Source organism: Vombatus ursinus, unplaced genomic scaffold (assembly GCF_900497805.2).
Source record: "Vombatus ursinus unplaced genomic scaffold, bare-nosed wombat genome assembly UNPS02014794.1, whole genome shotgun sequence".
In the NCBI taxonomy this organism is placed as follows: Eukaryota; Metazoa; Chordata; class Mammalia; order Diprotodontia; family Vombatidae; genus Vombatus; species Vombatus ursinus.
Genome location: NW_020954572.1, coordinates 1058558 through 1076896, shown reverse-complemented (window position 1 = coordinate 1076896; position 18339 = coordinate 1058558). Strand labels below are relative to the sequence as shown.

Genomic DNA, 18339 nt, shown 5'->3' with positions numbered 1-18339 from the left:
ACACCACTTATCAATGAATGGCTTGGATTTCAAGGAAGAACATTTATGAAATTACATGAAGGGAACCAACATATTGTATTAATATTTGTCTAATGCTTCTAACTGTCCAAATGTTTTAATATAGATTGTTAATGTTGTCTCATACTAGACCTCAGAGATAGATAAAGCAGTTACCCTGAATTTGACAAATGAGAGAACTGAAGCCCAGAGATTTAATAATGATAACTCACATCTCTAAAGCAGAGTTATCTAGGTGGCAAAATGGATAAAGCACTGGGCCTTGAATTAAGAAGAACTAAGCCCAAATTAAGCCTCAGATATTAATGAGTTGCATGACCTTGGGCAAGTCACTTAACCTCTAGCTGCCTCAGTTTCCTCAACTGTAAAATGAGGATATAAATAATACCTGCTTCCCAGAATAGTTGCAAGAATCAGAGGAGATAATAATTATAAAGCACCTGGCACTCAGCAGGCACTTAATGAATGCTTATTTGCTTCCTTCCTAAAATAAGACATGGTGTAGTGAGAGAGGGAGGCCCCTTAAAGTCAGAAAGACTTGTGTTTAAGTCTCCTGACCACCTACTGACTGATTGTGGGCAGGTCATTCAATCCATTAATGCTCTAAGATGTGGGTTCTTCACCCGGAGCCTAGAGGAGGTGTGTGAAGTTGGATGAGAAAAAAAGTCCAACTTTATTTTCACAAACCTCTAACTGAAATTTTGTATTTCCCTCAATTTAAAAAATAGCTTAATTTAAAAAAGACATGCCAAGTCTCCCTATCTCCCCCAGGTTAGAAGCACAGGAAGATCCAGCGACCAGTCAGTCCCTCTACTGATTGAAAGGGGAGCTTTGATCCACTGTACTTCCAGCCAGGGTCAGTTTGTCCCTCCTTTGGCAACCTGGTGTCTTCACCCTCCCCAGGCTCACCACACTAATGACAAACTTAGTGCTGATACCATATTGGCATGACTCACTGTAGCTCACATCTCCCAAGCTCCAAAGATCCAACCACCTCAGTTTCTCTAGTGGTTGGCATTACAGGAACCACACTTGATTTAATTAATTGAAAAAACATTATTCTGAGAAGGGATCCATAGACAAATGGATCAAAAGGGTCCATGATAACCCAAAAAGTTAAGAACCCACACTCCAAGATTACAAACTGCAGAGAAAGTGCCCACTTACATTGGCAGAGTGAGTTCTTTCACATATGAATTCCACACATACATATATATATATATATTTCATATATATGTGTGTGTGTGTATAGTGAGAAAGTAATAAATAAATGTTAATTTGCATTTGCTGTGTATCAGATGTCTTTATGTATTTTGTTCAGTAGTGTCCAACTCTTAGTGACCCCATTTGGGTTTTCTTGGCAAAGACACTGGAGCAGTTTGCTAGTTTCTTCTCCAGTTCATTTTCCAGATAAAGAAACTGAGGCAAAGAGAGTTAAGTGACTTGCCCAGGGTCACACAGCTAGTAAGTATCTGAGGTCATAGTTGAAGACCATCATGAAGGTGAGTCTTTCTGATTCCAAGTCCAATTCTCTATCTACTATACCACCTAGCTGGCCCTTCTTTTTATGTGTGTATATGCATGTATGTGTGTGTATGCATATGAATATATGTATATATGTATGTATGTATGTGTATACACATACATACACAAATATAGTAGGATTATGAAAAGAGACAGACTTTCTACATGTCTTTACATAGTCCAACCTTTCTTTTTCTTCCTTCCGTTTTCTGCTGTCTTCCCACATCCTTATCTAATGCAGATTTACCATTCTTTTTCAACTCACCTTTCTGCAATATTTTCAGACAACCCAACTGGCCATAATAAGCAGCTTCATGCAGAGGGAGCCATCCATCCTTGTTGGGCTCGGAGAGGTTTTTGCCTGACTGGATCATGGAAGTTAAGGCATTCTCATCACCCTCCTTAATGGCCTTCACCACAGGATCTATGACTCTTTAAGAATAAGGAGAGCTCATTAAGGTGACTTGCCTCAATAGTTAGTCAATCAGTCAAATAAGCATTTATTATGCACCTCTTGCGATCAGGCACTGTGTGAGGAATACAAAGAAAAGCAAAAAAAAAAAAAAACAGTCCCTGCTCTCAAGGAGTTCACAGCCTAATTAGGGAGATAATATGCAAACAACTATGCACAAAGAAGCTATATCCATGATAAATTGATGATAATTAACAGAGGGAAGGCATTAGGATAAAGGGAGATCAGGAAAGCCTTGTTGTCGATGGTGAGATTTTAGCTGGAATTTGAAGGAAAACAGGAAGAGCAGGAGGTGAAGATGAAGAGAAAGAGAATTCCAGGTATGGGGGACAGCCAGTGAAAATTTCCAGAGTCAGGAGATGGAGTTTTTTATACAAAAAAACAAGAAAGAATTGTACATGGTGGGACTGAGTGGGGGAATAAGGTATAAGAGTACTGGAAAAGTAAGAAAGACCCAGGTTATGAAGGGCTTTGAACACTAAACAATGTATTTTATATTTGATCTTGGAGGTAACAGAATATTTACTTAGTATTTACTTCACTGGGGGTGTGGGCAGTAATATGGTCAGACCTGCACTTTAGGAAGGTCAGTTTGACAGCCGAGTAGAGGATGGATGGGAGTGAGGAAGCATTTCAACAGTCAAGGCATGAGCAATGAGGGCCTGTGCCAGTGTGGTGGCAGTGTCAGAAGAAAGACAAGGATATTGCAGATGGAAAGGTACCTAGAATCACTAACTATAAAGTCAACAAGCTTTATTACAGGGGTTCTTAACCTTTTTTGTGTCCAGGAAACCCTTTGGCAATCTGATGAAGCTTATGAACCCCTTTTCAGAATATTGTTTTTAAATGCATAGAACAAAAGTATAACAGATAATAATATATAAAATATAAAATAAAATACATAAGATTATGAAGGAAACTATATTGAAATATAGTTATCAAAAATATTTTTTAAAATTTGGGACCCTGAATTAAGAACTCCTGCTTTATTAAGTGCCTAGTATGTGCCAGGCACTCACTGTGCGCACCAGATATATACAATGCAAAAGTAAGACTGTCCCTGACATTAACATAATGTTAAAGGTGGGAAAAGGCCTTAGAACACAGAACAAAAAATGTTAGAGTTAGAAGAGTCCTTATGGAACATAAAATGTTAAAGTAGAAAAGACCTTGGACATTATCCTGCCTAACTCCCTCTTTTAACATAGAAATAAACTGATTTCCTTTTTGTCGTTCAGTCATTCAGTGATGGCTGACCCATGGACCATAGCACACCTGGCCCTTCTATCCTCCACTATCCCCCGAAGTCTGTCCAAGCTCGTGTTTGTGGCTTCCATGACACTATTTATCCATCTTATCCTCTGTCATCCCCTTCTCCTGTTGCCTTCAATCTTTCCCAACATCAGGGTCTTTTCAATCAACAAGTATTTATTAAGCACCTACAATGTGCCAGGCACTGGGGATATAAGTACAAAGAATGAAGTAATCCTTTCTAACAATGTGCTTACATTCTAATGGGGATGTTAAAGATATTACCCAAGGTTCTCTGGCTTAGGGTGAGAGTGTAGATTCAAATCCAGGTCTCATGACTAATAAACCAGTGTTATTTCAAAGAACTGCTTGTTTCTTTGGACCTTCAAGAAGAGTGTAGCATATTTTTTAAAATGATAATTTGGACATTAAAATCAAAATCTGTCTCTACTTCACTCTGAGAAACAAACTGATGGAATGAAATGGTTCTGATCTTGGTGAGACTCAGGGGACTCATGTTCTAAGAAACTCCCAGATGGAGAAACTCCCTCTAAAAATGTAGGTTAGTGCCTCTTCAGCAGTTTAGGAGAGGGTAAGTTATTTGCACAGATTTGTACATCTAGTAGTTGTCACGAGCAGAACCTGAACCCAGGTCTCCCTAGCTTTGAAGCTCGCTCTCTGTCTACCACCAGGCTGCCTTTCATTGAATGTTACAATGTGAGTTATCTGGGAATATTGGAACAGGAAATGCTGCACCTCAGACCATGGTCCTCTTTGAATCACTTGACTACTTTGGCTCTTCCTCTAAGGAATTAATATTGTATGGCTGCTCAGTCTCACCATTCTTACTTTCCATGTACCTTACCTCAAAATGACCAGCAAAAAGCTGGAAGGGACATTAAAACAGCAAATATTTGATCAAAATAAAGAATTCTAAGGCTGGAAGAAACCATTCTTCCCCATTTCAATATTTTTTATATGGTCCCACTTAAAGTACTTAATTCTTTTTGGTTTTTTTCAGTCATTTCAGTCATGTCCAACTCTTCATGACCCCATCCAGGATTTTCTTGAGAAAGATACTGGAATAGTTTGCCATTTCCTTTTCCAGCTCATTTTTACAGATGAGGAATCTGAGGCAGTGTAAAGTGACTTGCCCAGGGTCACACAGTTAATATGTGTCTGAGGCCAGATTTGAGTTCAGGAAGATAAGTCTTCCTGACTCCAGGGCCAGCACTCTATCCAGAGTGCCACCTAGCTACCCTGTCTTACTTGTTGTTTAAATCTGGTAGTCCAATCCCATTATATTATAGATGAAGACCCTGAGGTCCAAAGAGGGGCAGTCACTTGCCAAAGCTCACGCAGCTAGTTAATAGTGGGGTCAGGATGAGAACTTAATTCTTCTGACACTCAGGTAACTGTTCTCCCAACTAGACAAAATTGACATTGATTAGCAATAATATGTTCATCATTTTTGGAAGGCCCTTCAGAATAAATCTTCCAATGTTGCTTATTATAGTTACCTGTGTTTGTGCCTTATACCCTTACTAGATTATGAACTCCATAAGGCCAGAGATCATATCAAATAATTAAATTCAGCAGACATTTATTGAGGGCCTACCATGTGCCAAGTACTATCCAAGGTACTGGGGATACAGAGACATAAAACAAAGCAGTCCATGACTTCAAGGAGTTTATACTCTATCTCATACTTGCATTAAAGTTGAGTATAGAAAGAGAAGATAGGGTCTCCCTGTGAAGGGCTTTTAATAACCAAACAGAGGTGTTTCTATTTTATCTTAGAGGCAGTAGGGCCTTCTTGAACAAGAAAGTAGCATGGTCAGACCTGAGCTTTAGTAATGTCATCTTTATATCTGTGGGCAGTATGGATTGGAGGGGAAAGACTGAAGGCAGAAAAACTAGTTAGGAGACAATAAACCAAGAAAGAAATGATTAGGGCTTGAACCAGGGTGTAGGCTGTGTGAGTAAATGACAGGAATGGATAAGAGAGATGTTATAGAGGTAGAATTGATAAGACTTGGCAGGTGGGGGCAGTTATGAAGAAAACAAGAGAAGGAAAAAAGGAGGATGATTCTGATGCTGCTGAATTATTTCCACAAAGATTCCCACACATGGATGCACAGAATCAGAAATGAAAAGAAACTTAGAGGTCAATTAGTCCAATTCCCCCATTTTACAGAGGAGGAAACTGAGGTTGAGAGAGGTTCAATGACTTGCCCAAAGTCAAAGCTTTAACTGAGGTCTTCTGATTACAAATCCAGAGTACTTTCCACCATATTACAATATCTAGCATAGTCCTCTGCATACAGTTGGCACTTAATAATTAATTAATTGATGCTGATAAAAAGATGTCCTCATTTTATAGATGTAGAAAGTGAGCCACAATGAGGCCAGAGTCAATGGCAGGGCCAGGATTAAAATGAAGACTTCTCAGACTTGTGCTCATAAGCCCATCTGGCTACTTTTTCCTGTTTCAGTCTCTTGGGCTTGTATTAATAGCTTTGCATGCATATGAGATGTGCATAAAATTAAATTTGGATGAGGCCCTGGGGAAACTGAGGCAGGCAAACTAGAAAATGCTCCCACCCACCCACCCTCCTCTACCACAATGAGTTTTGCTTGAATCCTTCATCAGAACATTTCTCAAGTTCAGAAGGACTAAAACCACAATGTACATTTCCCGTTTCCTCTCTTCCCCTCACGCTCCTTCCTTTTGGTTAACCTTGCTGAGTGTGCTGCTGAACTCCAGCTGGGTAGAAAGCAGAAATTCTATGTTAAGAAACAAGCATTTCTCACACACATACACACACACTCTCAGTGCTAGCCAGAAGAAGAAGAAACATCTTTCCCCAGGGTATCCAGTTTGCATGGCCCCTCTCAATCTTGCCATTCTCCCCTCTTCCTTGAGAATGAAACCCAAGAAGGCTGAGAACAGAAAGTTGTCATCTTAGAAGAAGCAGGGTCTGAGAACTCTCCATTCTCATCAATTCTCTCATCATTCTCATCATTGACTCTAGTGAAATTGTCTACATTTGCATCTTAGAACATTGGACCTTGAGTCAGAAAGACCTGAGGTCAAATTCTGTCTCACATACTTGCTTGCTAGGTGACTTTAAGCAAGTTGCTTAATCTCTTTCAAATTCAGTTTCCTCATTAGTAATAATAATAGCCTCTACATCACAGGGTTGTTATGAGAATCAAATGAGATAACATAGGGAAAACACTTTACAAACTTTTTAGAGCTATATAAATACTAGCTGTTATTATTTCTCTCTTTGTAAAATGGGGCATATTTTAGAAGCTTTACTTCTCCAGAATGGTCCTTCCTGGAACCACCCAGATCTCTTTTAGTTAACCAAATGCTAGCATTTTGGAGTAGTTGTTGATTGGAACAGAAGGTAGCTGTTCATTTGGCTTTTTGCTGAATCTTCCCTGAGCTAGGGGGTGTCATTGGCCCTCCTACCTCATTCCAAGGGTCGCTGGGAAAAGTGGGATAGGTACTTCCCCACCTCAGTACTATCCTCAGGAAATCATTGACAAGAAACTGGAAAACTAACAAAGTGAATCAGAATTTCATTTATTCTCCTACCTCCTCTCCCTCTCACTCTCAATCAATTTTGCTTAGTATCATAAAATAATAGAACATTTTAGAGCTGGAAGGGGAGTTACAAGGTAGAACAAAGAGCCATGAGAGTGGAAAGGGCCTTCAGAATCCTAGTACATGGAATGTTGTACCTGGAAGGTATTTTAGAACCACAGATTGGAAAATGTTTTCTCTAGAAGCGATCTTAGAATAACAGAAAGTCAGAGATAGGAAGAGACCTTAAAACAAGGGGGAAAGACTGTCAAAGCTTGGAGGGGTCTTAAAATCATAGAACCATATTATGCTAGAATTGAAAGGGACTTTTAAATTAAAACAGAGCAAGTCAGAATGCAGAACACTGAATGTTGGAGATCACCTACCCACTCATTTTACAGAGGAAATTGAGGTTTAGAGAGAGAGGAAGTGACTCCCTAAGGTCACAAGGTGAGTTACTGGCAGGACAGAGACAAGAACCCAGGGTCTCTCAATTTCCATGTCAGAACTTTTTTTTTTGTTTTTTGCACCATATGGGATTGTTTCTTTTTTCTCCAAAGTACATTTGCATGGGTTGATCAGAAAACATGTAATGGAGCCATATGAGATCCTGTAAGCTGACCTGCCCTGTGGAAGGCTAGAGATGAAGGATTAGAAGCAAGTTGTAAAAATTCACGGAGGAGCAAAACTTTTTGATTCTTGGAAACTAGAATCCTTGTCTACACATTTATTATCTCTGATGCTTATTGATCAATTTTTTTGAAGCAGTAATTCTCTGTAGCCCATCTCTTTAACACCTACAGTCTCTAGGTAACGCTAAATGGCTATGACTGTAGGACCATCACAATTTCCTAACGATCAAAAAAATGACAGGAAAACCAAAGAGTCACACATGGTGGCTGTAAGCCAGCTACAGTATGTCATCAGAGAAGATTAGTATAAAAGACATCATCGAGGACAAAAATGATCAGAAATGTAGTGTTAGAGACAATAGATAGGCTGACCCAGTGCTGCAGTGAGACCCTCCAGAGATGTTAAAAGCACAGAGGAAGGCTTCCATACTGAAAGAATCCTCTGTGGCACAGAAGAATGAACCCTCCATGTGAAATCAAAGGACCTAGATTCAAATCCCACCTCATACCTTTGTGACTTAGGGCAAGTCACTTAACCCCTCTGTATTTCATTTCCTCATTTATAAAAGGTGGAGGTTACACTAAATGGTCTCTGAGATACCATTCCATTCTGTCTACAATCTCATGGCTTTTCAATTCATGAGGGAAAAAAAAAACCGTGGATACAACCCATTCAGGAAGGGAAGGCACAGAAAGATGATGGCTATGGAAGAAACTCCCACTCTAATGAGCTCAGAGAGCCATCTAATTATATCATTGAGTGGCTTTTGGACTTGTGCAGCAGCTAAGATTTAAGAACCATAGCTGTTGTGGGATTTGGGAATCCAGTGGACCTGCTCACCAAGAAGGGAGTTCCCTTTATCCAGAGGAGTTTGAATTGACTATCAATCCATTTCAGACATGGAAATCCTTCCTCCTTTCAAAAGGGAAAAAGTAAGAAAATTTTGAAAGATTAAATATTAATCCAATTTGAGTTAAGAAAAAAGGCATTCCTGCTTGGTAGCTATACCCAGACACACTGGCATTAAATAATACTTTCCTGATTCTAGCATTGCCTTCTTCTGTCTGTGTTTCTCAGTCTCTATTCTTTCTCTGTCTTTCTGTTTCTCATTCATCTTTCTCTCTTGCTGTTCTTCTCATTGCATCTCTCCGCATAACTCGTATTTCTGCCTCTGTCTCTTTCCCTTAACTTATTATTTGTTTCCCTGGATGTGAGGAGCATCTCAATGTATCCAGAGTTTAAAACAGCATGAAGCTAATTCAGTTAGAGTCCTGACAAGTGAATTAGCAAACACACATAAGCAAGGACCTGTTTGCCTTCTCACTGAGTGACTCATGAGTTCTGAGGAATCAGGAGAGACTGGACCTTCTGGTCTAGGTCCAACCCTTGAAATGACTATATGTGCATAAGGGACCACAAGATAGAGGGAGGAAGGAGAGAAGTAGGGGAGGCAGGAATTCCTTCCAAGCCACCTTCCTTACTGCCCTGACATAGCCCCTACCCACCCTCTATGCCACAAATGCCATTTGGGTTAGTTCGGACAGACAACAAGGAGACTGGAAGCCTGGAACAAAGGGATATAGGGAGTCACTTACACAGGCTGGGGGGTCTTGAACAGACTGCCGTTGTATCTTTGCCTGACCCCTTGAAACAAGCCCACATTGGGAGGCGGAGGCTGGGTCCCCGAAGGAGCTGCAGACCTGGAGGGGTGATGGCATGAGTGAAACAAGGAAAAATACTCAGAGTAAGAGAAGCGGGTCATATCCAGGGATTGTTGGAAGCAGGATCAAGGGGAAGATAGAGAGAAAGAGGGAGAGAGGAAGGGGGAGGGGAGGAGAGAGAGAGAGAGAGAGAGAGAGAGAGAGAGAGAGAGAGAGAGAGGCTGACGCTGGGCACTGGGACTTTGAATGAAAGCAGATGGCCACAGCTTGCTCTGGGCTGGACTCAGCTGTTCTCAGCTCTGGATTATTTTTGGCCTTCTGAGGAAGCACCAAGGGATTTGAATGACCATATAAGACAACAATGAGGTTCACACCCCCCCTTGAAAAAAAAAAACAACAACCACACAGAAGGAAGATATGAAGTGACATGATATTCTCCACCTCCAAGGAAGATTTGAAAAAGTGGTTAGAGTGGTTAGCTGCAAGCTGAGGTCATGAAATTGTCCCAGCTTTATGGTGCCTTCAGGGCCAGGTCTCATCTAGGCTGAGAAGTGCCTCTTCCAGGAAATCAAGAGTGCTCAAACCCTTTTCCTCTTCTGTTCTTTGACAACTGAGTTTAATTCAACAAGTTTTTATTAAGCACCTGCTCTGTGTAGGGATCTGGGGCATATAGAGAGTTTGAAACCCTATCCTCATGGTCTCTTCCTGAGTCTTCGAAGTCCCATGGCAAGATATATATAATAGAATAGAAAGAATCCTGCCCTGAGGATCAGGAGGCTTAATTCCAAACCCCAGTTCTTCTGATAAACTAGGGGCTCTTAAACTGGGAGTCCATGAATTTGTTGTTATTATTGTGTTGTTTTTAAAATATATTTTAACAACTGTATTTCAATATAATTTGTTTCCTTGGTACTCCTATGTATTTTATTTTATGCAGTGAAAAACTATACTCTGATACTTAATCATGGTCTTTGCCAGACTGCCAAAGGATTCCATGCCTTTTCCTGTAAAAGGGTTAAGAACCCCTGGATTAAACAGACAGGTAAACTTGGGAAAAGTCACTTCATCTGCCTCACCCTTGGTTTCCATCTATGAAATGAGAAGGTTAGAGGTTAAGGTTAATTCTGACATTTTGTGAATCTATGAATGATATCTGTGATTCCTTATCACATCCTCCACAGTAGCTGGTCCAAACCTTCTACTCCCTCCTCAAGGCCCCTACACCAACCCCTCCCACCACCCTCTCAGTAAAGGACCCCACATCATACTTACATGAGAAAAATCTAAGTAATAGTAGCTAACAATTACGTCTTTGTTGTGTCATTTTTCAGTTGTGTCTGACTCTTCATGACCCCATTTGGGGTTTTCTTGGCAAAGATGCTGGAGTGGTTTGTCATTTCCTTCTCCAGCTCATTTTTCAGATAAGGAATGGAGGCAAAAAGGATTGAGTGACTTGTCCAAGATCATACAGCTAGTAAGTGTCTGAAGCCAGATTTTAACTCATAAAGAGGAGTCTTCCTGACTCTAGGCCTGGTGCTCTATCTATTATGCTACCCAGATGCCCAGCATTTATATAGTTCTTTATAATTGTTACCTCCTTTGATCTTCACAATAATTCTGAAAGGCATTATTATCTCCATTTTACAGATGAAGAAACTGAGACAAATAGAGGTTAATGACTTGCCCAGGGTCATACAAATATCTAAACCAGATTTGAACTCGGGTCTTCCTGACATCAGGACAGGTGGTCTATCTACTGGGCCACTTAGCTGCTCATAAGTACCCACTCTTCTCCCCTATTCTACATCTCAAAACACTTTTACATCATATTTCATTATGTCCTTCTTTACTACAGTCTGTGATGAAGAGGTAGTCCTTTTTCCTTGGCAGAGCCAATCTCTTTACCCATGCCCTTGACTCATATATTCCTGTCTCCTCAGGAAGTTTGCCCCCTTTGATTATCCTTTCTCATCTTCTAGCTCTCTTTATCTAATGGATCCTTCCCAGTTTCCTACAAACAGGCCAGTCCCCCCTCCTTAAAAAAAACAAACACCTTACTTGATCCTACCATCCCCTGAAGATAGAATCCTATATCTCTTTTCCCTTTCACAGTTTAACTCCTAGAAGAATCTGTCTACACTCATTGCATGCACTTCCTAACCTCACATTTTTCAACTCCTGTGATTTGGCTTCTAACACCACCACTAAACTGCTCAATCTGAGAGGTTCTCTCAGTCTTCATCCCTCTTGACCTCTCTGCAGCTTTTAACACTGTTAACCAACATCCTGGGTGTTCTAGACACCTCGTTCTCCTACCCATGTAACCACTTCTCAGTCTCCCTTGCTGAACCATCATCTATGCTCTGCCCACTAAATGTTGGTGTCCTTCAAGGATCTGTCTTGGGCCTTCTTCTCTCTCTACATCCTCTCTCTTGGTGGTCTTATCAATTCCCAAGGGTTTATCATCTTTACATAAGACCATCAAGTCTACATATGTGTATTAGCTTCCTCCAGAATTCTAGTCCTCTATCACCAAATGTCTGTTGGACATCTCTACCTAGATGTCTCATCAGCATCTCAACATGTTTAGAATGGAACTCATAATCTATGACTTCCAAAAACTATCCTTCCTTTAAACTTTTCTTTCTCCATGAAGGCCACCATTGACCTCCCAGTCACTCAGGTTCGTAACCTTGGAGTCTCCTTGACTCTTCCCCACCCTGCCTCCATTTTACAGTTGCAAAGTGTCATCAATTCTGCTTCCACCATATCATTCTCCCTAATGACAGAGCCACCACCCTAGCTTAGGTGCTCATCACCTCTTACCCAGATTATTGAGATCACCTCCTAATTGGTCTCCTACTTCCATGGTCTCCCCTCTCCAGTCTCTTTATAAAATTGCCAAAATAATCTTCCTAAAACATGGGATCAGATCACACGATGTCCCTGCTAAGGAGTTTTTGGTGCCTTCCTATGGTTTCTACCATAAAATACAAATTCTTCCACTTGCTCTTTAAAGCCCTTCAGGAGATTGTGACTTGCCAGACATATTTTGTATAACTTCCTTTCATACATTCTACATCCAAGTTAAACTGGCTTTCTAGCTGTTCTCTTTCTTCCTCACCTCCACCTCTTTTAATTCTTAATTTCCTTCAACACTCAACTCAGATGGCACCTACTATGGGAAGCCTTTCCTGATTCCCTTAGTTCAGGGGTAGCAAACCTGTAGCCTCAAGGCCACATGTGGCCTTCTGGGTCCTCAAGTGCAGTCCTTTGACTGAATCCAAACAAATTTGGTGAAGTTTGGATTCAGTTGAAGGGCCGCACTTGAGGACCTAGAGGGCCACATGTGGCCTCAAGGCCACAAATTCCCCACCCCTGCCTTAATTGTTAGATTGCTTAGTCTCCTCAAGTTATCCTATATTTACTGGTTTGAGTATATCTTATAGTCCCCCACTAAAATGTTATCTTATCACCTCTTACCCCCAGTGGGGGCAGGTTGTTTTTTTTTTTAATTTTTATCTTTGTATTTCCAGTACTTAGCATAGTGTTTTACACAAGATAGATACTGAAAAAACATTTATTGTAGTTGCCATGATATATATTAGCTAGTAGCATTTATTCAGGCAACCAGGTGGCACAGTGGATAGAACATTGGGCTTAGAATCAGGAAGAATCATTCAACCTCAGACAATTACTAGCTATGTGACCTTAGACCCTTAACCCTGTTTGCCTCAATTTCCTCATCTGTAAAATGAGCTGAAGAAGGAAATGCCAAACCACTCCAGTATTTACCAAGAAAACTCCAAATGGGGTCACAAAGACTCTGAAGCTGCTGAATAAAGATAAGCATTAATTACTGACTTAAGTTCTGAACAACACTTTGCATACATTTGATATTATTATCCCATTTTACGAATGAGGAAACTGAGATTGACTGACTTGCCCAGGGTCACAGAGATAAGTATCAGAGACAGTATTTGAACTCAGGTTTTTCTGACTGCAGGTCTAGCACTCTACCTATTAAGTCACCTTGCTGCTTGGAATTCACTCAGATTTAAGGTAGGATGGGATATGGAGAATAGCAGTTTTGTTCCTGAATTATTTGCACATGATTTTGAATGGGTGAAAGTTATTTTACAATTTCCTCTGCTTTAGCACCCATCCCCATTTAAAGGAAGGTTGCAAGTGATTGGGGTAGGTAGATGCGATGGAGGAAGCAGATGAGAAAATGTTTTGCTTTCTTTTGTTTTTTAATTTTACCTCTGAACTCAAGCCCTGATCTAGGCCTGACCCTGATCCTCAAACATTGTCCTCAGCTACTCTCTTATCAGCAATGTAAATAGACAGACTTTAAAAGAACAAAACTGATTATTAGCATGATTCCCCAGTCTAGGCCTCAGTGTCTTCCATTATAAAGTGAGTGTGCTGGAGCCAGCTTGTATTGACTCTTGAGAGCCGATTATTAAATTTTCAGTAGGAATGGAAATTGTCAAATGCTACAAATCCTGGCTTGATTTATTATTCTCTTGACTTTCTAGACTTTAAAAAGTTATGAAGAAAATGTTAATAATGCAAATTAAATTTAAAAGTGTGTTGTACTTTCTTTTTCCCCCCAGAGAGTCGGTTGTTAAACATTTACCAACACATCACTAGACTAAGGAGTATTCTCTTAGATCCTATTTAGCTCTAAATCTATGCTCCGCTGAGAACTTCTTGCTTTCATAGTCTAGTTTTGAGATCTCATTCTATGACCTAAGGTCCTTTTTCAGGTATTCTATATTTTAACATTCAGTCCAATTGATCCCAAAAAACATATATTAAGTACCAACTGTACGCAAAGCACTGTGTTAAGTACTTTGTTGTTGTTGTTGTTGTTTCAGTCATGCCTGACTCTTTGTGACTCCATTTGGGGTTTTCTTAGCAAAGATACTGGAGTGGTTTGCCATTTCCTTCTCCAGCTCATTTTTCAGATGAGGAAACTGAGGCAAATAGGGTTAAGTGAAGTGTCTAAGGCCAGATTTGAACTCAGGAAGATGAGTCTTCCTGACTTCAGGCCCAGCACTCTATCCACTGCACCACCTAGTTGCCCACATCTATTCTAGTCCCCTCTTTTTATAGATTGGGAAATCAAGGTCTATAGAGTCCTCTATCCATTATACTACACTGTCTCTCCAGTTTTTGTAGACAATATTTAAATATGCTATTTATTTAGAGAATGTTTAGACTGGAAGAGACCTGTAGGACTGTCTAACCCAATTCCCTCATTTTACAGATGAAGAAACTGAGTCCAAGAAAGGGAAAGTGACTTACCTATGGTTACATGGCTAGTTAGTGGCCAAGCTGTGACTCAAACTGGAGTCTTGTTAAGTCTTTTTCAAACAATGCCTCATCTGCCTTCTCTCCTCACCCCCGTGGCCCCTTTCTCCCACTGACGAGTTCATCCCAGAATTTCCATTTTGAAGGGCCCGGACCAGCCATCCTTCATCCTCCAGACTTAATCACCATACCCCCATGGAGGTATTTCTCTCCCATGATATTCAGCACCTTCCCCCATTTGAATGCAAGCTTCTTGAGGGCAAGGATTGTCTTTCTTTTTGCTTGTATTTGTATCCCCAACATTTAGCACAGTACCCAGAACTTTGGAGTTGTAAGCTCTTAACAAATACTTGTAGACTTAACTTGATATTCCACACTCTCCAGACTCTAAGACTAAATGCTTTAGAGAGGAAGTATGATACGGTGCATAAAGTCCTGAACTTAGAATTAGGTCAAGCTGGGTTCAAATGCCACCATGAACATTTATTAGCTGAATGACCTAATTAGCTGAATAGGCAAGTTACAAAGGTGATTTTCCCAATGTCACACAAGAAGTAAGTATCAGTGCAGGAATTCAAACTAGGTCATATGACCCTAAATCTAATACTCTTTTTATTGGACCACACTGATTCCCAGTTGTAAGTTCCCAAGTTCTCAATAGCTTCTTTCCTAGGACACATAAATAGCCTTGATAGCAAAGTACCTCGGTATAACAAGAACCCAGTGAGGAAGCCTTTGGAGAACACAAATTTTTAATCCCTGGGTACCTGACTGGGAATGGAATTTGCTCATTGAATGAGCTTTGTTATTCAGTTGTTTTTCAGTTATGTCTGATTTTTCATAATCCCATTTGGGGTTTTCTTGGCAAAGACACTGGAGTGGTTTGCCATTTCCTTCTCCAGCTCATTTGACAGAGGAGGAAATTGAGGCAAACAGGGTGAAGTGATTTGCTCAGGGTTACACAGCTAGTAAGTGTCTGAGACCAGATTTGAACTCAGGAAGATGACTCCAGACCTGGCATTCTATCTGGCCACCTAGCTGGGACCAAAAATGGAATGAGATTCCTTATGAGATAGTGAGCTTTCCCATCATTTGGAGGTAATCAAGTTCACTCATCAAGAATATTGTGTAGAAGATTCCTGTTTAGGTACAGTTTGGAGGAGATGGCCTCTCAGGTTCCTTTCAGCTCTGATAGTTTGTGGTTTACTACAGTTTAAAATCCAGGGGTGAGGAACCTGCGGCCTTGAAGCCACATGTGATCCTCTAGGTCCTTGAGTGAGGCCTTCTGACTGAGTCCAAATTTTACAGAACAAATCCTTTTACTAAGGGGATTTGTTCCGTGAAGTTTGAATTCAGTCAAAGGCTGCACTTGAGGACCTAGAGGGCCACAGGTGGTCTTGAGGCCTCAGGTGCCCCACCCCTGGACTTTAAACTATACTCACTGCTACAGAATGGTTTATAAACCTTTTTTAAAAACAAAAACAAAACTACATATCATCTGCTCTACATGTATTGTTTACAACATTCTGGTGCATTTTAAGATTTTTGTTTGTTCATTTTTTAGCGTAAACGTAGGTTGGAGATACTATGGAAAAAATCAACAACAGATATTTAAAAGCTGGATTTGTGCTATTATTGTTTATCCTTTGTTCTCAAAGAGGACTATGACATCAGGGAGGTGATGCCATGACATGCAAATGAATCAGATTTAAGTGAGGGAGGGCTGTGCAAAGAGACTTGGGAGGAATGTAGTCACTATCTTCAAACAAAAGACAAGTCGTATGAACGAAACTTGTCTTGCTTGACTCACATGTGAAAAGAATTAACTTTATTCTACTTGGCCTCAATGGGAAGAATCAAGACCAAACCACAGAAGCTAGAAAGAGGTAGATTTCAGTTCAATAGAAGGGAAAATGTCCTCGTAGTTCAAGTAATTCACCAGTGAAATAGGCTGATTCACGAGGTAACAATAAAAGCAATAATAAGCATTTATTTAGTACTTTAGGGGCAGCTAGGTGGTGCAGGGGATAGACAGATTACTAGACCTGAGTTCAAATCTGGCCTCAGACACTTACTAGCTGTGTAACCCTGGTCAAGTCACTTTACCCTGTTTGCCTCAGTTTCCTGGAGCTGGAAAAGGGAATGGCAAACCACTCCAATACTTTTGCCAAGAAAACCCCAAATGGGGTTTCATGACCAAAATGACTAAACAACAAAAACAGTACTTTGAGGTTTACAAAATGCTTTAAATATATTATCTTATCTGATCTTTGCCATAGCTTTATGAGGTGAGTGCTATTATCACCCCTATCTCACAGATGAGGAAAGTGTCACAGCTTAATAGGGATCTAAGGGAATATGTGGACATATATTTTCCAGATTCCTAATCCAAAACTCCATCCACCACGTCACCTCCATCCTTCATCCATAATGAACTCTCCATCACTGAAAGTGCTGAGGCACATGTGACAAATGGATGATCCTATGTTAAGAATATTGCAGAGATGGGGAGGGGTCAGATCAGGTGTTTTCCTAGGTCTTTCAAGATCCTATGATTCTATGAGTTCAAGTTTATAGGACCCAGTTTATCTTCTCATGTACAAAGAGAGTAAAATCTGTAGGATGATGTACTGTGATCATCCTAACATTAATAAATGAGCTTTTAAATACAGTAAAGGTTTAAAGGCCACAAGGACTTACTTATTCAGGACTTAAGTGTGTGGATGGTTTTCCTCTTCTGATCCCAGTCACGGATACTGGAGAATTGATTAATGAAATGCTGGGGAACTTGGCCAGGATGACTGTTACATCATCTGTGTACAGCAATGCTATTTACCCAGAGTGGGAGGGGGACATCCTTGAAACTACATTACAACGTGTACACCCACATTCTTGATACTGTTTTCACCAAATTACATTGTAGCCTGTTAGGGCTGGTCCAACAAGGACATTCTCAAACTGGGGTGGTGTTTCCAAGCAAAGGAATGGGTAACTAACTCCTCTGAAAAATTGTTGACAAATACAGATTAAGCCCTCCTATCAATGGGAAAACTTCATGGACCACAGAGCTAGAACTGGAAGGGATGACCTCAGAGGCCATATGGAGAAACCATATGTTTACTTAGTGAGGAAATTAAGGAAGAAGCTATATAACTTGCCCAATGTGAAACATGTAGTGTCAGAGGCAGAATTTGAACCTAAGTTCAGAAGTGATGGGCAGGTAGGTGGTACAGTTGAGAGAGTGCTGGGCCTGGAAGACTCATCTTTCTGAGTTCAAATCTGGCCTCAGACATTTACTAACTGTGTGACCTTAGGCAAGTCACTTAACCCTGTTTGCCTTAGTTTCCCCATCTGTAAAATGAACTGGAGAAGGAAACGGCAAACCACTCCAGGATCTTTGCCAAGAAAATCGCAAATGGGGTCACAAAGAGTCAGATACAACTGAAAAATGCCTAAATAACAACTCAGAAGTGATATTCTTTTCACTGTGTTACAATACCTCCATCCAGACCCCTGTGGTAGTCTGAACCTATAATACAAATTGAAAAAAGATAAGAGTTGAAGAGCAGACTTTCTGATGTCCAGTCTTTTGATAAAGCTCACGCTGAGTTTTGTTTCATTTATTTTGCTCCCTAGATCAGAGCATATACATTAGGGAGAATCAGAGACAGAGAGAAGGGAAGGGAGGGATAGGGGGAGAGTGAGGGGGAGAAAAGGGGAAAGAGGAGGGATAGAGAGAAAAAGATAGAGGAAGAAAGAGAGATGGAGAAGAATAGAGGAAGAGAGAGAAAGAGGGAGAAGGAGAAAGAGAGAAAGAAAAAGAGGGAGAACGGGAAGGGAGGAAGAGAGGGAGAGAGAAAGAGAAA

The 18339-nt window shown here is 40.5% G+C and overlaps 1 protein-coding gene across 1 annotated transcript in view; it reads right to left on the bottom strand.

The window, feature by feature from the left end:
- ASB2 (ankyrin repeat and SOCS box containing 2) overlaps positions 1-18339 on the bottom strand; it is an 89170-nt gene that overhangs the window by 35798 nt on the left and 35033 nt on the right. The window contains exons 3-4 of the mRNA XM_027870140.1: positions 9089-9193; positions 1808-1974 (exon numbers count right to left, since the gene is read on the bottom strand). Coding sequence (XP_027725941.1) covers positions 1808-1974; positions 9089-9193 — 272 coding nt within the window. The remainder of the gene's footprint in view (positions 1-1807; positions 1975-9088; positions 9194-18339) is intronic.